Source organism: Dysidea avara, chromosome 5 (genome assembly GCF_963678975.1).
Source record: "Dysidea avara chromosome 5, odDysAvar1.4, whole genome shotgun sequence".
NCBI lineage: Eukaryota > Metazoa > Porifera > Demospongiae > Dictyoceratida > Dysideidae > Dysidea > Dysidea avara.
The window spans coordinates 23173095-23196391 of record NC_089276.1 but is presented as its reverse complement, the minus strand read 5'-3'; the positions used below and the strand labels follow the sequence as shown (position 1 = coordinate 23196391).

Genomic DNA, 23297 nt, shown 5'->3' with positions numbered 1-23297 from the left:
TGTAACCAGTCTTTCCTTTCCAATTTCTGCAATACAACCTTTCCAATCCCTGCTCTGGTGTGTTATATTAAATTTCTTACCTAAAATGTTGCTTACATGTATACTATTTAAAACAAAGTGATATGTAACATCAGGAGCTTATGAGCCACCAAAGGTGGTGAAGAAGCATGGAACTGAGTTCCATGAAAATCCAAATTACATCACTGTGTTTGTTTTACAACACACACAAATGACACTCCAGCCACACGAAGTAGAGACGAGTTTTCCATCATTGAAGAACAAAAAGACCTCAAGGAAAACTCAGCCAACTTTATCATTGCCATGTGTCACTGGTCACTTGCAATTTTGTATACGGCTTTAAATAACAAGATTTTACTTTCCTTATATGGAAACTAATTGGCAATTTATTTGGATTGTGATAGCACCTGGCAGGGTGAATTTTTTTTGGGGCCCACTTTTACTTAGAAAAATTTTCGAACTTACCATTTTCATTTGTTTTACGGAGTCACATTCCTCGGTTGAATGGCACAAGGGGGTGTCATGTCGGCTCATACTGTAGGTAGATCTGCGACCGCGGTCAAAGTCTTGACCGGAGAAAATTTCACCTTGACCCTTGACTTGCAGCGCTTATCGTCTTTAACCTGTGACTTGAGCGTTTCTTGTCGAACTTTTGACCTACACTTATTTCTCTATTTTCCTATAGGCACCTGCGCTTGTAACCTAGTATAATATTTTCTTAGTGCGTGCTACCAGCAGCTGGGAGAGAAAAACCATTATAATTATGGCGAAATGCCTGTTGGAGCTTTAAAACATCTTAGAGATTCTTACTTCTTGTGAGTTACGTATAATCCCGTAAACTTGATAATAGCTACGTATAGTTTTCGATTGTGGGTTTCAAACCTTCCGTATCGTCTTGACCCACTGTAAGAGCTATTTAGTGGCCTTGACCGTTGACTTAGAGTTTGACCGCGGTCGCAGATCTATCTACAGCAAGAGCCTGAGTGACACCCCCTTGTGGCATGACATAGCCAGTGTACTCCTCACAATATTGTGAACTCTATAGACAGCTACGTGGTTGAACATTTCCTTCCTCAGCAAGGCACTTCTTCTCGCAACACGTGGCCATGGGACGACTGCATGAGGCCAGACTAGCTGGGAGTGAAGAAATGAAGGCTACTCGTAAGAACGTGTCACAAATAGTGGCTTGTGAAATTTAACTTAGTTTATGTGGTGTGACAGTTTAAACTGCAATTGTTGGTTAGTTGCATGCTCTGAGACCACACAAGTAGCTATCTGGCTTGCACGTGGATGTCATGGGTTAAGTTTGTGACCCAAGTAGTTGGTTTGTTTGATTGAAATAATGTCTAATCATGCCAGTGAAGTGAATTTATAATTAGTAGGGCAGCCAAGAGAATCCAAGAAAATTTAGGGGGCCTGCATGTGGCTAATCAAGAATGTGGGCCCTATAACTACAGTTAATGTATAGCTTTGGGACCTGGGGTCCAGGGAAAATTGCCCCAGTTTTCCCCCTGTCGGCGGTCCTGATAATTAGCATCACTTACTCCGCTAGTATTTGCATCAACTGGGTTAATGGGAACAGAAGTACTCTCACTTTTGCTATAGCTATGTGAGAAACTGTGATATAATCAAAACTAATAATGACTGCCTGCCAACCTGCATAATTGGAAGTCTTTAAAATAGAAGTCTATTACAACAAGCCTATTGCAATGTGTAATAGCAATGGGGAGGGAAAGTGCTTATCAAAATAGCCGTACAAGATACTCCAATAGAGCAGCCATTTTACTCTGATAAATCAGACTGAAATTTTTGTCAAACTGCCAGGCCACTACTAGAGGGATAAAAACTTCATGAAACATAATAATAATTTGGTATGGTGGTCACCTTCCTATTTTGTTTAAAAAGGGCACAATGGTGGATTCAACACTGCTTTCATTGACCCGTTATTGGCGTTGACAAGAAGAGTTGCATATAGTAACATTAGCAATGTGGAAATGGATTTGTCCGCTTGCTGCTCATTCCTCTGATAAAAAAAATTGTATATTATCAAAAGTAAAGCTTGTGGCGGTTATAGACGAAAGTTCTCAAATAATTATTGTTGAAGAAAACATTTCTTCCAGTTTATCATATCAATTATCAAATTGGTTTGAGAATAATAGTTAATATTGATAGTTCAACATAATAATAATGACAAAAAGTCCTATCATTGCATTTTGAATTATTGTACTGGCAATTTCACCAACATGCATTGGGACTACTACTGAATTGCTGTATATGTGCCCAAGTTTTACCTTAAGCCTCACCAACAGGCCTGACCAACCCATATTTTGTGTAGATTAAAAATACAGTATATATTTCTTGCCTACGTAATACTCTGACGAAGTCAGACCAGTTAGTGAACCAGTGATTCTGTACCTCACAATATGGTAGCTAGCTAGTCCTGGTCAAGTACACTAGTTTCTGGAATCTGGACTTCATTCTAGCAATATATGCTTCCAAAGCTACTTTCATGCAAGGCTACCAAATGTGAGAAAATCTGCAGGCAAATTCTTGCTGCCTGGACAATTCAAAAAGTAAGAAAATCAATATGTGGTTATAGCTTTATCCTGTGAAGTTACAATGTTTGAACACTTTTATTCAATGCGTGATATCTAAAAATCTTATGCATTTTGTATGAACATATGGGATTCTTGCAGATATTAATCAGTGCATGAATATTGCTAGACAAAATTCTCCATTAAACATGTCAGTGATTAATACATACATTCATTAACTATGTATCTATTAAATGCATACATTAATAAGTTTTGTGTAGCGTTTTATAATATGCACTATAGCAGTATAGCAGTAGTTGTAAACACCATTACTATAGTCAAGTATGTACACACCAACCTTTTATTGCCTCAAACCTCCATTGATTGACAATAGTCCCTTCAAGAAGTTGGCCAAGGCTGAAACTTAAAAGGAAGGACACAACCAGTTGAGCCTGTGGCTTAATTTGGCGCAACATGGGAAAACTCAGATATGGTAAGGATTAACAGACCAAGAGGTTTCTTGATTTTATGGGTGGTGATGCATGGCCATTCTTAGTTGATGCAGTGATTTGTCTAATTCCATTATATAATGTAGGGTGTGCAAAATTCTTTAACGCACACTTCACTTTTCTTTTTATGCATACACAGATGTGCATATAAGCATTGCATGACTTGCCCCTCTATGTAGACATGACAAGTATGCAAATACAGCGAAAACATCAAGTGGCTTCCTTCAATATAGTCGAGTGAGTAATGTCGGTCACAAACTCAGCTAAGATGACCCTCATGATCCTATCAATAAGACCACCTCATTATAGTGACCATGTCAAGTAGGTCCTAAATATAGCTAAGGTGTACTTCATGATCTCATCAATAAGACCACCTCATTACAGTGACCATGTCACGCTGGCCCCCAACATAGCTAAGGTGTACTACATGATCTCATCAATAAGACCACCTCATTACAGTGACCATGTCAAGCAGGTCCCAAACATAGCTAAGGTGTACTTCATGATCTCATCAATAAGACCACCTCATTACAGTGACCATGTCACGCTGGCCCCAAACATAGCTAAGGTGTACTTCATGATCACATCAATAAGACCACCTCATTACAGTGACCATGTCAAGCTGGACCCAAAACATAGCTAAGGTGTACTTCATGATCACATCAATAAGACCACCTCATTACAGTGACCATGTCAAGCTGGCCCCAAACATATAGCTAAGGTGTACTTCATAACCTCATTAATAGGACCACCTCATTATAGTGACTATTTCAAGTAGGTCCTGTACTTCATGACCTCATTAATAAAGCCACCTCATTATAGTGACCATGTTAAGTAGGTCCCAAAACATAGCTAAGGTATACTTTATGACCTCATAAATAAGTAATTATTGACACCATTCCAAAAGTGGCCACGTTGTATACTACACGGATTTCAGGACTCTGTAATTCTGGAAGTAAAATTAAATTTTCAAAATATCTGCACATGCATCATTTAAAGTAGTAACCACCAAACCATTCAGTCATGTGATTAAACTTCCCATCTATACCAGTGAGACCAGCTACCTCTCTGCTGCTGTAATAGGTTGTAGTGTGACAGATCCTTGCATATACTCTTGCATATTCATATTCCTGGCTCAGTCTTGCCATATATAAATCCTTGACTAGAAGCTGTCTATATTTAAACAAACTAGGACTGAACACCTATGTGATATGTTTTACACTGCAGGTAGTACTTGTAACAATACACATTGACAAACACGCCACACACTTTGTTGAAGTATACCCATGTAAATGTTTCTGGCAAGTGGAATGCATTGAATTTCACAAATCAGATTCCACAGCATTCATGGCATCATTCTTATGGCAAAATGTATGTGTATCTTGAGTACTAATTTAACTATCCAAATACCAAAGTACTTAAGAAGCTACTACTATATCTGAGTATTCACTACTAATTAATTAAAAGTATCACTTTTTAAATCAGATATTTCAACTACTGATCCCACTTCATACATGCATGTACATTTAAAGGATTTGTATATGTGTAGGACAGGTGTGAGGTTTAGCAGGGCTACATTCTTGGAAGGACTTTTACAAGATCTGGTATAGTAAGCTTTAAGGTTTAAAAGGCTTCAACTGCATAGATTGAAAGGTCTGATTTTGGCCAATTGCTGCTCTGGTATCGTACCATGCTGTACACTTTACACTAGCCATCATAGGTACAGTAAACCTTTATAATGTAACATTCATCAAGATAGTAACTATAGAAGACTTGCAGCGTGACGTAAATCATTGTAACTGCTAAGCAACTGTGCCATGTTTCGGGACAGTGTTGTGGCTGTAAAGTGCTTTCTCAGGATTTGGTACAGGCTGTAATGAAGTGAATCAGTGTTGAGTTGTGTTGTAAATACCACACAGTTCATTAAAAAAGGCGAAGAAGTTAGAATTGGTGAGTAATGTATCGAAATTTAATTAGCCACCTATTTCACAAAGCGAATGATAAGATATTCTATTTCGAAACCAGCCCCACTTCCCAGTGCCACTATAACCAGCGCTTAGTGAATAAATCTCGTTACCTTCATTCTAACCCAATATGCGCCACAGAAAGTTGTCCCAAAACATGTCCGCCTAGCAACCTTTGCTTCATGCATGCAAGTCCTCTATTACATGGTTGATGCAACAAATAGTGTCAAACTATAGAAGTATTCTGAGTGGTCTGATTTAGAGCAGTTTCACTGTAGTACAGCTATGTAGAGGTGTCCGATTAGAGCACAAACTGCTCTAATTGGACACTCCTGAATCCAGAATACTAACTACTGAGTAGCTGGATACAATGACTGACATCCACTAAACTGAGACACTCAATCGTGCAGTCTCCAAGCAAATAATTGCATTTTTAACTGTCACACCATGTACATCAGCTTCACAGTGCTCACTTCCTTATGAGTAGTAGCCTTCATTCCTTAATCGATCTTGTCACAGTCGTGTGTTGCCGGTGTGAAAACATGTCTTGTTGAGGAGGGAAATGTTCACCTACGTAGTTGTCTGTAGAGTTCAAAACATCGCTTGAGGAATAGATTTTGATGTGCCACTCCGTGCCATATTCAACCCGAGATTCAATCTGGTCCGAGATCTGGTCAAACCAATTTGACTTTCCGTAAAACAAACAAAAACGGTAAGTTCACAAAATGTGGAAAAATTTCTAAGTCAAAGTGGGTCCAAAAAAAAAATTCGCCCTGGCAGGCAGTGTAAATTTCATGCTCCTTCACCGTTTTTGGTGGCTCATAAGCTCCTGGTACAATTTATGTATGTAATGCTTGTGCCATATGTTCACAATTGAACTATGTGTTTACAGGAAAGTCATTGGCTGCACATTATCTTGATAATTAAATTTAGATATTTACATGTACAAGCAAGTAATAATCACACATTTGTGTTTAGATAGCTTATGTTAACTGGAAAGTCACATATGCTGTAGGTGACTATCTCAGCAAAGCCCCGCCTAGTTCGCACATCCTCCAAAATTTCTTTTTATGTTCTCAATATTATCTACAGTGTTCGGTGAATGGATTATCAAAGTTTCAGTTTATTGTGGTGAGTAGTTTTGGAATTATAGTGCAAGACAGTAAGACGAGGAAGGAAATTGATTTGTACACTGAAAATAAATTATGGTGCTTAGGCCATACAAAGTTAATTATATGTTTGTCCTACCAATTTCCAAAATTGAACAGGTGACTAGGCTTGGTTTTTTTGCAACTTGTTTGATGTGGTACTCTATACTTAACTTAGCAGTACATGGAATTACAGGGAAAAACTAAGTAAATGTATAGCATTAGTGCATATTTATAGGAAAAGAGTGTTTACAAGACATGAAAACCTTTCAACAGGTATAAAATATTGTATGGTGATTGTGAAAAAATGGCCAGGAAGGGAACCAGAAACATATAATTATTTTTTTGTGGCCTTACATATGCAGCCATAACTTCCATTTGCATTGGTCTATAGCATTGAGATTTAACTTAAAATGTACCACTCTGCGTGGGCAGTTCAAAGGCACCGCCAGTGCCATAATTTGTATATTGCACTGCTGCAGACCGCAGCGAGTGCATTATAACTTATAACGCACTGGTTGCGGTTTTGTAGACCACAACGAGTGCATTATAAGTTATAATGCACCGACCGCAGTGCAATATACAGATATTGCACTGGCTGCGGTTTTATGCAGCATAGCACAAGTGCCGGTGGCGAAGACCACTACGACACCTCACCTAATAGGTGGAAGGACACTTCACAGATCACTCGAATTCTTTTATAGCCTGACATGTAAAGGTCGATTGTGGGCCATAACGTCACCAATACGTATAATGTTTACAAGCAGCCAATGGCGATCGAAAAAGCCAACACTGGTGGCCACAACTCTAGTCTACATATATGTGACCGGGCCTGCGAAAATAGGGCATGTGGGCACATGATTTTTGCCTACTTTTTCAAACCTTCATCACTAATAACTTTTTGTACCATTATGCTATGGCATTGCAATTTTTAGCTCTTAGTAAGCATTTAATTGGCATTATGCTGCAAGTTACAGAATGAAAATATACTTTTCTAATACTGAGATATGACCTGTAGAGTGATGGGGTGTAGTTTGTGCCCACATGCCCTGTTTTTGCAGGCCCGGTCACATATATAAATGTACTTATACACCTTACTAGTCTGGTGCCATCTTAGCCCAGATTAAACTGTAGTCCACTTCGACAATGACTCAATAAAACAAATATATTCTAAATAATACTAACCTTTACGTTCGATTGTGGTAACCAGTTTTGTCATGCCACCAGATTCGAGTTTAGCCAGTGTGAATAGTAAGAATTAGACTAGTATCGTTTAGTAGTTGGGTTTTGTTTACTTAAAACGTATATTTAGCTACTTTTTTTCGCTCGAGGGAATCACTATGGTGATTAGTCTGGCGCTTAGTCTATATGGCGATTGAGTGATCACGCTGGCATGTTGAGCACTACATAATGAGAGTCAAACAGCGAATGCAGGTTAGTGATATAACCCATAGCATACTAGCTTTCAATATCTCAGGTGGCTGCAGTACTGCAGGGGGAACGTCATCGCAACGTCCGGCTTGGTTACCCACAATCGATGTTAGAAACCTGGCCTTTATAAGTGTTACAGCTGTCTTGTGAGACTCTCCCCACCTATTAGGTGAGTGGTACATAACAGTTATACAACGTGCACTCGTGCTCTGCCTGTATAAACGTACTTGCCTTCGGGCCTGACGGCCCTCAGGCTCGTGCGTTTATATCAGGCAGAGCACTCGTGGCCGTTGTATAACTATATAATGTTCACCATGAATTGGCTAATCAACAAAGGTATGGTATTAGCCATGTAGTTACTTGTGCATACACATGTGAAGCTGGTTTTATTGAAGAAATGATGACAATTTTATAATTCTACAACATCGCAAGCAAACACATGTGTCATGCACTCCATTGGGGCTACAGAAACTAAACAAAGATTTTAAAACTCTTCATGTGTAGGAAAATAAGATGGTGTATAGGTTTTATTGATTTGAGACTGGATAATAGCTTGCATATTTTTCTTGGTAGCATGCATGCATAATTTCACCAATTTTATTTTTCTCAATATGCATACTTGTGTGAACTACTGACTGTAGACAGGTTTTGCTGATACAGTCACATATTATGCTATATGTATTATAATATACGTGATTTTGCATGTTCTCAACTGTGCATTAATTTAGTATTTGCTTTTGAATGTTTCATAGCATAGGTGCAGCAATTTCAGCAGATGGTCCTAGAAAAGTTGTTCCTGTGTTTCACAAGAACCATTACAATCGATTATGTTTTCTTCGGTATCACAATTCACTTGTACCATTAGCTCAACTTGATCCTCACAAGGTTCAATAAAGATGAGTGTCACTGTACTCTTCTAACTTGTTGTTTTACAGGTATCCATGACATTTACAGGTAATGATGCTATTGTGGGATCAGATATTTATGCAGATCACTTGGACTACTGTTCATGGTACTCAAATTCTCATCCATATTTTCAATCTAACATGAGAAATATTTTTCGTTGGCCATTCATAAGCTATGAGTAAGCAGTATAAGTGTTTGCATGTGTATACTACACTGTATGTATGTTACTAGTATGTACATAAAATATATATAAACCTTTGTGTGGAAGGATCAATGCAACAAACTGTTTTATAATAGAATACAACTATTCTATATTGGGCAGTTATATAGAACACAACAACAGAAAACTTTAGTGATGGTTGCTTGTGGTTAGTAGCAGTGAATGTTCTTGCTATGTTATAATTAGGGCTCAAACGAATAGCGGTTTACTGTATTCGAATATTCGCTCAGCTCTAATGAAATTAGTCGAATAATTGGTGTAAAGCTTCATTGCAATTTAGCGACCACTACCAAGAAGCCTACAAATAACCACAAACAGCTTTGTGTCTTCATATGAATAACTTTTCTAAGAAAGAGATGCCATAATGCCCTTTCTGAAAGGATTATAACAGCGATACTGTGATAGAAAGTGATTGTGACAAAGTAGAAGTACCTGAAGTAAGCCACAAACCTGTACAAAGTCTTGCAATTTGCCGTGGAATTAGTACGTCTTCGCTAATTAGTGGCTGCCTAATTCTATTACTACTCTTCACTTTATCACTATAGTCCTTTCCTTTTTGTTACTTTCATTACCATCGTCTTCTGCTTCGTTAATTACTGACAGCTAATCACCTGTAACTATATAAATGATCACGTGCGAATAATCATGTGTTAATTTTATTATTTGGGTACAAAGCAAACAGATATTAATCCGAATATTTGGCTAATCATTTGAGATTTATGCCAGAAATGTACGAGTCCTAGGAATACAGTTTTTAAGTACCACAATCGAAAACTTTTACAATTGTGAAAATGGACTAGACTCATCCAAGTCCAGAACAAGAGTGCAACATGAATGCAAATACCTATTCTACCAAGGATAATCAATTTCAAGACTACCCATGAGTTTCCAGTGGTGTAGCTACCATTGAGGTAACCGAGGCAGCTGCCTCAGTAAAAATGCTCAACAACAGACTGAGCAGGCCTGAGGTTTGGCACCCCGGATTTTCTGCTCAAATGTTACTAGACATCATTACTGTACCACACATAATAGAACCTATGGCTGTATGGCTGTAGCACTATGCAGGGCTGGAAGCCCATGGACGGTGCTGGACCACTTTCAGCTACTCAGTTAAATTCAGTTGTAATAACATCAAGATACTCTAATAGAGCAGTCATCGTAATATACTCTAATAGAGCATTCAGTACAGATTATGGCTACTGTTCTCATTACACTGCTTGGCATTTACATTTATGTTAATTTGCATTACTTTTCAAAAGTTCCAATGAGTCAACTGCATGGTATTGCATTGAGCTAATTGTTCATGCATATCATATGCATTAGCAGCTACAGTCAAAAATATAGCCTCCAAATGCCATTTCAAAGCACATGTTTTCAAAATTTTCCTTGAGGGAGCATGCCTCCAGACTTCCTAGCTTGACATGCTTAACACATGCAGTTGAGCATCACATGAAAGTCTGACTTAAACATCACATCAAATCAATAAAAAGTATAGTGTGCATGACTATGACCTCCATTGCAGTCCATGGATGACCTAAACACTCAAAATATCTCCGGGGTAAGTTGTGTTGAATGCAATTAAACTATAGTCTAATAATTGAAGCATGGGAGCTATACTGTAGCATTAACTAAGCTGAAGCATTATTTATGGCATGTAGAAAAATGCTCAGAACCTTTCTTCCATCCAACCAGATAATCAACCTGCAAATGCTGTACCACCCACACTTGAAAGTAATTTTGTGAACAGTTGAGTCAGAAGCAGACCCTCTCAATTAGGTCAATGCATAGACTTTGCCTCAGTAAAAAAATTTTCCTGGCTACGCCACTGGTTTCTAGTTGTTTCATTCATCTTGTGAATACTTCAAGTTGATTTTTCTCTATCATAGTTATATTAACACTGCCTAGGCTTGTGCTATCTGTCAAATAACACTCAAAGAGTGGGCTTGAGATGAAATATTGCCTTGTACTATATTTGTCTCTTGCCCACTCTTTCATGCTACTGTATATTAATTTTAATGCATATGTATAGTACTCATCACAGTGCTTTAACTCTTACATAATGGCCAAAGCGTAATGCCCAGCGCTATACATGACATTGTGCCAGGTGTGTTTTATTAATCAAAACAATAAACTAACCTGTGGCCTTCATTTAATAAACACTTTTTCCAAGTCCACAGGTTAACTCTGGTTCATCTTTATAAAACTAAAACCCACAATCAATCCTGTGAAGTGTCACTTTATAAAGCAAAGGAAATAGCATAGTTTCATCAAAGAAGTAACTGGTGATTTCTCAGAATTCCTGGAATGCGTTAACAAGAAATGAAGGTAGTATACTGTATGAAAAATATACCTAGGAGGGCTATAGTTTTGATCTGCTACCTCTGTTTCTGGTTAATGCATTCTTGAGCACTGAAAGTGGTACTAGCCATAAGTGACTGTTTCAGCAAAACCGAACTTGTTTGCACGAGTTCCGATTTTTTTTTTATTTCTCTCATACAGTGTACAAGGAATGAATCATCCAAGTTTCAGTTTTTCGTGGTGAGTAGAATTATAGTGCTAGACAGTAGGAAGAGCAAGAAAATCGATTTGTATGCCAACTAGACTAAAAATAAACTACAGGTGCTTAATATATTCGCAGCCATAACTTCCATTCACATTAGTCTACACTGTTAGAATTTAGCTTAAAATGTTCACCATGGATTAGCAGATCAACCAAGGTATAGTTTTAGCTCTTTAGTTATTTACTTATATGGGTATGAATGCAATTTAATTGAAGAAATTATGATGATCTTGTTTAAATTTACTGCATTGTAAACAAAAACATGCGACGTGCATACTGTTGGGGCTACAGAAACAAAACAAAGATTTTCAAACACTCCATAACCACGTGAATAAGATGGTGTATAGTTTAATCAACCTGAGTCTTCCTTCTCTGAGTAATGACCTGATAAATACGTTGTACATTTTTCTTTGTACCATCCATAATTAGCCTTTTTTTTAAAGTTCATTTTTCTCAAAATGCATGCTTGTGCGAACAAGTCAGGTTTGCTGAGATGGTCACTTATGGCATTTTTATACTTTCTTTTTTCCCTTTGAATTGAGGTGTGACAGTGGTATATATAATATTATAGTAAAAATGAATACACCAATCACAAGATGGTTTCTACTGATACTTCAATGCCAGTAATATCTTCAACTACTGATTTTCTAGTTCTCAATAACACTGTAAGCTTGTACATAATTAATGCACTGTCATGTACATACTTGTATACACATAGGTCAAGGCTTATCCTGGTGAACAAATTAACATAATCATAATACCATATGATGAACAGAAATTTACTAGTTTTGCAATATTTGAGATAAAAGATCTAGAGAGCTTAAACAGTCAAAGAAATCCAGTAAGCACATTGTTGTAGTACATATAAGTAATAATATGTGCAGTGTTGGACATAATGTATTAGTAATGAGTTACGTTTTAATGCAGTAGTGAAGCAATATAATGCGTTACATTTTTATGCTAGTAATATCTAACAGATAGTTACTTCACATAAGTATTCTATTACTAAAGTAGCGCGTTACTACTTGTACTGTAATATTACTACCTAACGAAGTACTGATACGTTACTAAACTAGCACGTTACTGTAGTATTATTATATAACAAGTACTAATGCATTACTTAGCTAGCACACTATTGTAATATTATTGCCTAATGAAGTACCTTTATACATTGTGTAATATGTAATATGTGACCGTCTCAGCGAAAACTTGACAAGCATGCATTGATTTTGTGAAATTACTGAATTACAAAGAAAATTTTTTGCAAGTTTTAATCAAGCAATTATTCAGGAAAGAAAGTCTTAAAATAATTAAACCTATACACCATCTTATTCGCCTACTCACGGGGAGCTTGAAAATCTTTGTTTCGTTTCTGTATCCTCGATGTATTGCATGTCACGTACATTTGTTTACAATGCGGTAGATGTAAACAAAATCATCGCCATTTTTTCAGTAAAACCGCCTTTATACACTTATTAGCAAGTGACTGCAGGGCTAAAACTATACCTTGGTCAATCTTGTAAGCCAAATTCCAACCCTGTAGACTAATCCAAATGAAAGTTATGGCTGCAAATGTAAGCGCCTGTAGTGTATTTTAGTATAGTCACTGTACAAATCGATTTCCTTGCTCTTCCTACTATCTAGCACTGTAATTCCAAAACTTCTCACAATAATCCACTGAAACTTTGGCAAACCATTCCTTGGACAATGCAGATAATGCCGAGGAAAGAAAAAGAAATTCGCAAGTTATGCAAACTAGACGGGTTTTCACTAAGATGGTCACATACCAAATAGCTCGTAATTTTTGAAAAGTGGTATTTCGAGAGGCCCTTCTCTTCAAAACAATATTCCCACATCCAGTTGTTCTTTGAAAATGAATTCCCACAAATGAAAGCAATAATCCAAATTTTGGCGATTCGCTTGACTGTGTATTTCTCGAGTTTTAGCTCAGTACTACTGATGATAATGGATAAACTGTATCATTACTGTGCCAATAACCAAAAAACAGGTGACCCAGAATGGGAATTGATGCCGTCTGCTCTAGAATCTATGGTAGATAGCTACGTAGCTGCGATTGAGCCAGTGGATTTACTACACTCGAGACTCCCTCAGTCTTCTCTTCAGTGCACGGGGATGGGGATTATCCATCTTTTTAGCAAACATTCACACATCTTCATAATTTGTGACATGAATTTCTGTTTATTTGAAATCCATCCGGACTTCAAAATAAGCATTCTTCGAAATTAAAGTACTTCGAAATTCAGATTTTGCTTCTTGTGCAAAATTTCTGTTTCAAAAATAACCTGCTATATGGTATAACACATTACTAGTTACTTTAAACTGAAGTAATATGTAACTGTAATGTGTTTTATCGCAGTGGCAGTAACAAGTAATTAGTAATATATTACTTTTAAAAGTAGCAGCCCATCACTGAATATGTACTATAAGTACATGTATCACTATTGGGAAGATTTTGTATTCTGAGCTATATACATATGCACAAAAACAGTGTATGCATTGGCTATCCTATGTAATATGCAATGCATTGATACTGATTTTTTTAGGGTTTTGGATTTGACTTCACACCTACAGTTCAATTCATGTATCCAGGAAAGTCGAATTACTTTGTCACATCCAATATTGTAACAGATAATGCAGCAGCAATTACAAGTACTCTTTTGGAAAATACACATGTTATTCAAGTTTCTCGATCATTTGAACCTGTGAGTATATGTACAGATATATGTATAAAGTATAAGAATTTAGAGCATTCAATTCCCTATTCAAAAATATGTTTATATGCATTGTAGAAGATTATTTCTATATCCCACTGAAGCCCTGCATCAAATCCTGGGAATGGAAGTTAGATGAGAATCTTAAACATGAAAGACAACATGATTTACAAATTTGGATCAAAGACAACATGAAACCATATCATCCTTGTTCATCCCTCAATGTCACGTTGCTTATGAACTAAAGTGTGGGATAGAAGGTGTGTCATATCATTATCAATGCCTCAATTCAGCAACTGTCACCTTTTTTATGAAGTCAAGTGCCTCACAGTGTGGAATAAGAGCTAGTTAAATCACATCTACACTCACTGGCTATCTTTTTATCAACATCTTGGCCTTGACTTTGGATTGAAACAACATTATCCTTCTGGTGGTGTAGTTTAAGTAGAACCTTTACAAGTCCAGTGATCAATTATGACTTTCAGCAGTAATTTTGCTAGAGTATATGTAGGTGTAAAATTTTGTAAGATGCACACAAATGACATATTGGATAGTATAGCTAGACATAATTTTGGATACTATAAAATACAGCAAAGTGTGAACGAGATTTTAAAATGCTTCATTGTGGTTTTGCAAATCAAGCTAACGATATTAATCCTCAAAGTTTAAGTACTATCTGAATGATCCAGGCTGTGTGGCTCCTTAGGCACTTGCCTAGACTGCAAACTGCAGTACTGTATATGAGGGATCATGAAGAACTGGGCTTTTCCAAGCTTCGTAGCATTGGTTAGGTACAGCAAAGCTCAAAATGTTTTCAGGTCAACCCCAAACCCATCCAAAAAGTTTCTATGGAATTTTATAAATCTTCTATTTACAGAATTTTACGCTGACTGACTAACTAACTGATGCCTTCAGCAAGCATAGCTCGACAATGAATAGACTACAGGCTTGATTTCTTCACTGGTCAACTTCACTTCGTCCTGAGATGTTCCTTTTCACCTACCGCAGTGCATACAATACACGCATCATGGACTTGCCTTTGTCCTCCTTTGTGTTCCATTTCTTTTTGTGAGAATGCAAGGTGTTGATTTACGATGGATGACTCCCATTTACAAACCTAGGGAAGCCATGCATTGCGGTACCACAAATTGACACCTTGGGCTAAGAGATATTGGAAACAAGGAGGAAAAGGTAAGCCCATGATGCATTGTATATACTGACAGGCACGTCTCGAGCAAAGCAATGTCTAACAGTAGAAAAGCAAGCTTATAGTCTTCGAGTTCTGATTGCTTGAAGGCATCATTAGTCAGTGGAAAAAATTCCATTTAAAAAAAATTGAATATTAAAAGCAATTGTAGTAGTCTACTGGAAGGATTTAGGGTTGTACTGGAGGCACTTTTTAGCTTGGTTATACCTAACCAATACTGCCAAGGTGCCAGGATGGTATTATGAAGCTGGCCTTTGGGTTTTTTTGGCCAGAAAAATCCAGACCTCCATGATCCCTAATACGACCCACTACTATGGTTCATGATAACAAATCTGTTAAACTTCACAATACTGTGAGTTGTTTGTTGAGAGGTGTGTTGAGCTCAAATGCTGACTTCTGCTTGGCCTTGGCAAGTACGTACCCAATTTCACAGAAACAATATTAGCCCAAAGGTGGAATAGCTAGCCAACCCTTTCTATGCTGATTTTACTGCATTTTAGCACAAAACTGCTGATACTGCAGGGGCGTATGCAAGAATTTTGAAAAGGGGTTTCCACTACAGCTAAGTGACTGTTATATTAGAGTATTTTACATCACCTGACTGCTCTATTAGAGTATCTTGATCTTTTCACCAAAATCATAATTCAGAACAGTGTTATAAGTAGTTATCATGTTAGAAACTATCTAATCCAAAACAGCCAAGCTGTAAAAAAAGAGTGCGGCTCTGAGAAAGGCTATGGTGAAAAAAGATGTGAAATCCAAGGTGGCGGCCAAGAAATGGCTGTGATGGTAGGTTAATGGTGAAAATTTTAATAACAACAATTCAGGTGAATTTGGTGCCGCTTGGTCTTGGCACAAAATTCACCTGAATTGTCGTTATTAAAATTTTTACCATTAACCTACCATCACAGCCATTTCTTGGCCGCCACCTTGGATTTCACATCTTTTTTCACCATAGCCTTTCTCAGGGCCGCACTCTTTTTTTACAGCTTGGCTGTGTTGGATTAGATTTCACTTCTTTTTGTATTGTATACCCCAAAGCCGGCCTATGGCCGGCTTTAGGGTTTTTTAACCTGTCATTTTTTCTTTACTACAGGAAGAAGAAAAGATGAAGCAGGGTGATTTCTTTGTAGCTGACCTCTCTGAAAGGTGATCCTTCTAGCTGATCTCTCTACTGGATGACTTGTTTGTAGCTGAACTCTCTACAGGGTGATTTGTTTGTAGCTGAACTCTCTACAAGGTAACTTCTTCTAGCTGATCTTTCTACAGGGTGATTTGTTTGTAGCTGAATTCTCTACAGGGCGATTTGTTTGCAGCTAAACTGCTGAACTCTCTACAATGTAACTTCTTCTAGCTGAACTCTCTACAGGTGGCTTGTTTCTAGCTGATCTCTCTACAGGGTGACTTGTTTCTAGCTGAACTCTCTACAGGGTGATTTGTTTCTAGCTGAACTCTCTACAAGGTAACTTCTTCTAGCTGATCTTTCTACAGGGTGATTTGTTTGTAGCTGAATTCTCTACAGGGCAATTTTTTTGCAGCTGAACTCTCTACATGGTAGTTTCTTTGTAGCTGAACTCTCTACAATGTAACTTCTTCTAGTTGAACTCTCTACAGGGTGACTTGTTTGTAGCTGAACCCTCTACAGGGTGATTTGTTTGTAGCTGAACTCTCTACAAGGTAACTTCTTCTAGCTGATCTTTCTACAGGGTGATTTGTTTGTAGCTGAATTCTCTACAGGGCAATTTGTTTGCAGCTGAACTCTCTGCATGGTAGTTTCTTTGTAGCTGAACTCTCTACAGTGTGACTTGTTTCCAGCTGAACTCTCTACAGGGTGATTTGTTTGTAGCTGAATTCTCTACAAGGTAACTTCTTCTAGCTGATCTTTCTACAGGGTGATTTGTTTGTCTCTACAGGGAAATTTGTTTGCAGCTGAACTCTCTACATGGTAGTTTCTTTGTAGCTGAACTCTCTACAATGTAACTTCTAGACTCTCTACAGGATGACTTGTTTCTAGCTGATCTCTCTATAGTGTAACTTGTTTCTAGCTGAACTCTCTACAGGGTGATTTGTTTGTAGCTGAACTCTCTACAATGTAACTTCTTCTAGCTGAACTCTCTACAGGGTAACTTGTTTCTAGCTGATCTCTCTACAGGGTGACTTGTTTCTAGCTGAACTCTCTACAGGGTGATTTGTTTCTAGCTGAACTCTCTACAAGGTAACTTCTTCTAGCTGATCTTTCTATGAGGTGATTTGTCTGTAGCTGAACTCTCTACAGGGCAATTTGTTTGCTGCTGAACTCTCTACATGCTAGTTTCTTTGTAGCTGAACTCTCTACAATGTAACTTCTTCTAGCTGAACTCTCTACAGGGTGACTTGTTTGTAGCTGAACCCTCTACAGGGTGATTTGTTTGTAGCTGAACTCTCTACAAGGTAACTTCTTCTAGCTGATCTTTCTACAGGGTGATTTGTTTGTAGCTGTGAATTCTGTACAGGGCGATTTGTTTGCTGCTGAACTCTCTACATGGTAGTTTCTTTGTAGCCGAACTCTCTACAATGTAACTTCTTCTAGCTGAACTCTCTACAGGGTGACTTGTTTCTAGCTGATCTCTCTACAGGGTGACTTGTTTCTAGCTGAACTCTCTACAGGGTGATTTGTTTGTAGCTGAACTCTCTACAAGGTAACTTCTTCTAGCTGATCTTTCTACAGGGTGATTTGTTTGTAGTTGAATTCTCTACAGGGCGATTTGTTTGCAGCTGAACTCTCTACATGGTAGTTTCTTTGTAGCTGAACTCTCTACAATGTAACTTCTTCTAGCTGAACTCTCTACAGGATGACTTGTTTCTAGCTGATCTCTGTACAGGGTGACTTGTTCCTAGCTGAACTCTCTACAGGTGATTTGTTTGCAGCTGAACTCTCTTACATGGTGGTTTCTTTGTAGCTGAACTCTCTACAAAGTGACTTCTTCTAGCTGATCTATCTACAGGATGACTTGTTTCTAACTGAACTCTCTACAGTGTGATCTGTTCATAGCGGAACTTTCTACTAGGTGATTTGTTTGCAGCTAAACTCTTTGCATGATTGTTTCTTTGTAACTGAACTCTCTACAATGTGACTTCTTCTAGCTGATCTCTCTACAGGATGACTTGTTTCTAACTGAACTCTCTATAGTGTGATCTGTTCATAGCGGAACTTTCTACTGGGTGATTTGTTTGCAGCTAAACTCTTTGCATGATTGTTTCTTTGTAACTGAACTCTCTACAAGGTAACTTCTTCTAGCTGATCTCTCTACAGGGCAATTTGTTTGTAGCTGAATTCTCTAAAGGGTGATTTATTTGAGCTGAACTCTCTACATGATGGCTTCTTTGTAGCTGAACTCTCTATTAGGTACCTTCTTCTAGCTGATCTGACTACAGGATGACTTGCTTGTAGCTGAATTCCATACAGAATAACTTGCAATGTAATATAACTGAGTAAATTATAAATGCAGCTGAATGCTTTATTAGGGTGACTGTTCTATTAGAGTATGTCGATCTCGCATTTGCTGCACGTAGTTGCCTTTCGAATCATAACTCAGTGATTTGTAATCCGATTCTTCTGTACTACTGCAAGAACTTTCTATGATGATTATTCCAGCTACATACTGATTTTCAGCTCGTTGCTCTAAGCGGTTTGCCTGGTAGACACGAAAACTTATAGCTTTTTATTCATAAAAATCGATAGCGTAATTTTGACACAGGTTGGGTTTTGTGTCATATCTCCATGGTCTTTATCCCGATTCCTTTCGAACCACAAAAAGGCACTCCTACGATGGTTGCTCCATCTACACATCAATTTTCAACTGATTCTTCCAAGGGGTTTACCTTGTAGGCGTGACAGACCTTCGACCTTATTTTACGAAAATAATCGGTCATAACTCTGTGAATGTTCATCAGATTCCTACCAAAGTTGGTACAGAGATCCGCCTTAATGAGCCCTTTAAGTGTGCCAAATTTCAGCCCGATCCGAGCTCGCATTCGTGTTTTATGGCGGATTTTGCGAAGTGTGCGAAATGAAGAAGATGAACAAGAAGAAGAAAAAAACGAAGAAATTAAAACGAAATTTTGTTCGCTCGTATCTCGGAAATGGCTGGAGTGATGTTCTTCAAATTTGGTATGTAGACTCCCCTAACCGGGCGGCACGTCTCTAGTAAATTTGGTTCCAATCGGATAAGCGATCACAGAGCTACATAGGTGTGAAAATTGCGTTTTCTTTCTTCCTGTTAATATACTCACGGTGTGGCGCACCGGCTTCTTGGGCCGCACGACACACTATCGTGTGTCTTGATATTTAACTAAGATAAAAGTTTAAAATTCATCCTGTTCCATGATAGATTCATTCTGGAAACCTGAAGTTTCAACTTCTTAATGTTTCAATTCAGGTAGTTTGTAAAATCCAAAGGGGTTTCCTGAAACCCCTGGAAACCCCCCTTGGTACGCCCCTGTACTGGTTATAACTTTGTACCAAGTGGTACCAATATATAACTCTGCATCAATACTCATTTTTCTCCATTTTAAGCCTATCGGTGCCCATTCCATGTCAGTGTTCATATACATAGTCAACTTTTTTTAAATTTATGAAATGACAAAAACATATACACCAGTGAATGTAATACATGCAACTAAGATGAAAGGTCTCATGCTACAATGTTCTTAGTTACATTATAGCTGAATATTGTTTATCTTAAGACTACGTATCTGCTAATGTGTGTTATCTGTAACGTACGGATAGTGCACATCAGCAGATAGTCTCAAAATAAACAAGTTAAAATATCTATATTTAAAAAAATAAAATCTTACAGATACTTTTGATCATGTTATTCATTGTGTCTATACAGGATAAGGTACATCAATTCAACTTGACCATTACTCCATGTCCACCTGGTCATACTTTACGGCGTAATGATTTGGAAGATTTATATTCATGTGGGTGTAATGATGAGAAGAATATAGACATTGTTAACTGTTTACCTGGTACAAGGAAATTAATAATAAAAGTATGTAAAACTTACTCACTGTTAACAAAATAGAACGTGTCATTATTGTAGGATGGTTACTGGGCACACAGAATAAAAGACATTAATGTCAATGGAGAATTAATATATCACTGGTGTCCACCTGGATATTGTCGTTGTACCAGTTTGGATGATGTGACTGGTACATGTAGTAGTGTATACTATTTTGATAATGATGATCTACAGTGTGTTTGTGATAGGGAAGGTGCAGATAAGTACTGTAGTTATAGTGTATACTTGTCTCTTTCATACAACACATTTGCACTTATAGCTACATATGTACATAATTATTATTATTGGTATGAATAGGAATGATTTGTTAAGTTGCATTTATGATAGACTGTTATGTGACTGGGTTTGGGAAATCCAGTCTTACTTCCCTTGACAGCAGATTTGATTTTTAACTAAGAACACTAAGCTACATGAATAAACTAGACAGCATCATGGAGTGAGCCTGAGTTAGTATTCGACTAATTGGCGGGCTATAGTTATCATATGAATGTGTTATACTGTATCATGGTAGAACTGAGCCAGTACACACTTCCACAACAATATTGCATAATGAAAACACAGTAGTGAGTAGGCCCTGCAAGGCTAAATTGGGAGGTTACATATCACTTGCAAAACCAGTTGAAATATGTGATACCTATGTACACCATACAGATACATACAAACTCTCACATAGCTAGTGTTAACTGATGAAGAGAGACAGTAAGTATACAAGTAATAAGTACGCTATAGCACTTTTAGCACACACAAAGAGTGTGACTATAGCCATTTCATCAGTATTGCTGTATGGCGTGTAATAACAAGCAAACTTTAATCAACTGGATTTCCTGTCGAATTACACTATTATTGCCAATTTAGACCATCAGAATAGGATTCACTAAGCTAGTTATAGCTACATAGGAACAATTACAATTACTGTTGTTATAGGGAGTATGTAAGCAGGTGTGGCAGTCGGGACAACATTGGCACCGTTCACTGACTCTGTCTTTAGTTATACTCATCAGTCATCATCTGTTGTTCTGCTGATCAGAAATCCAAAAAGTTATAATTATGTTCATGGGGATCACCGGAATCTTCGAATCAGGATCACAGTCATTGAATTTTGCTGCTAAAGTGTGAAAGTAGCTGGTACCCCTTAGTTGGTACTCAACATGGTAGAAATAACTCTGTTCTTCAGCGATGCTTGCCATGATACAATAAAGTAATTACAGCAGAAAATAGCTTAGGTACTAAATCGTGTACAGCAATTTGCATCATTTAAAAAGACAGATGGGGAATGTTCAAGCATATTGAGCACTTCAGTTGCTGCAGTGATGCTAAATCATTATGAAATCTCTGATTTGGAGATAACTGTTGGGCCATCAACATCAAGGTGCTGTAGGTGTGGAAATTGTGGCGATGTTTCAGGATCAACAATGGCTTCTGCTTGTTCCACTCTGCCACTATGATAGTGAATATGATAGGTTAATGAAACGGTTATATATGTGACCAGATTTTACAAAACCGATCCAGATTCCACATCAGGCAAAATCAAACTAACACCTCCGGTGGATAGCTACACTATTGTACTAATAATTTTGAACCTTACTACTACTCAAACTACTTGAGGCTGGTTTCAGCAGACGTCTTTTCTGGGTGGCGTGTAGAGCTCAAGTGGTAATTTCCGAAGGACCTGGCTTGGCAAGAATCACTGGTTTCATAATGTTGGCCAGACATTTTTTGTGCTGATTTTGCTACATATCATCCACTAAGGAGCCATCACAGCCCTGTAATCTCGTGTCTGGACTCCAATCGTGTCCATTTTGAAGTCTATCCCTTGCCCACCCTGCCACCCCCCACCTCCGCCTCTTTGTGAGCACTCGTGATACCACTTCACTGATCCAACAGCTCAGATTTTCTATCTTATTTGGCGGGAACTCTACAAGCAGCTACAAGTGCTGGAAGTGGCCTGAAAGGTAATAGATTGATGCATTTTTAGTGTAAATTTTATACGCGTGCTTGCTTGCTATCCTTGGCAAGTCATGTTGACTTGAATTCTTGCAGTTGTTTATCTCGAAACTTCTAATGTGCGATTTGAATAATTTTTCCAAAATCCAGTCACATATGTTAACGTACTGGTTTTGTCTCTCATTGTTTGTAGGAAATCTTCCTGCCTTTGGCACTCTGTGAGCTGAGCTTGCCTTCTGGCATTTTCCCTTTGCCTTCTCTTCGTTCTGGCATTGCCTTGTTCTGGTGTCTCATTGGTCCTACTTATTCTATACAACTCCCTTCTCCTTCTTAGTGTTTGTTCTCCATCCATGCACTACAAAGATATCCAGTACATGTACTAGCGCATACGACAAACGATTTTACCAGTAAAACATGTCAGTTATTGATTCTTTTGTTTTTTTGTGTGTTTGGCCAGACATTGTCAACTACAAATCTTATGTAGGTGACTTTCTAGTGTGGGGCTTGCTCAGGCTTGCCCCAACTATCAAATTTTGCAATCAAAATCTGCTAGACTTGCATGGTCTGCTTTTCCAAGTACAGTGGGAATCCATATGTGAGGTTTGGGGTCTTAATGGAGTTTTGGTTAGCCTGGGAGTGGTTGTATATCGTTTAACAGCTCTGTGGTATTGAATAAAGACCCATGCTGTAAATTTCCTTTTATTTAAGCCAGTTTTGAGACCTGAATGGCCCATAACTTGCCCTACTGTAATTCATCCTTATGCCTTTCTCTTCAATTTTTTAAACAGCCACTTACCCTCCTTTCGGGGCCCCGCCACCTACCCCTTTTGGGGCTTGTCTGATGCAGTCAACCTCAGTTTAAAGCTATCTAAAATGGCAGGAAACTTAGCTGTTGGTTACTTGTACAGTGGATGCTCTGGAAGGTAAGGAATACATGTGAAAATTTGGTACACACAGCTTCAACCATTGGCAAGCTACAGCGTACTAAATAGTTAAAACTGACATTTCTTAATACTTTCAAATAGGTGATGAGGCAGGTTTTCCAAGACTGGGTCACATAT

At 38.0% G+C, this 23297-nt stretch overlaps 1 protein-coding gene across 2 annotated transcripts in view; it reads left to right on the top strand.

The window, feature by feature from the left end:
- LOC136256448 (uncharacterized) overlaps window positions 1-23297 on the top strand; it is a 57395-nt gene that overhangs the window by 16119 nt on the left and 17979 nt on the right. For both annotated transcript variants that reach the window (XM_066049406.1, XM_066049407.1), the window contains exons 5-11: window positions 8357-8489; window positions 8540-8688; window positions 11862-11955; window positions 12009-12131; window positions 13855-14013; window positions 20104-20262; window positions 20314-20485. In XM_066049406.1, coding sequence (XP_065905478.1) covers window positions 8357-8489; window positions 8540-8688; window positions 11862-11955; window positions 12009-12131; window positions 13855-14013; window positions 20104-20262; window positions 20314-20485 — 989 coding nt within the window. The remainder of the gene's footprint in view (window positions 1-8356; window positions 8490-8539; window positions 8689-11861; window positions 11956-12008; window positions 12132-13854; window positions 14014-20103; window positions 20263-20313; window positions 20486-23297) is intronic.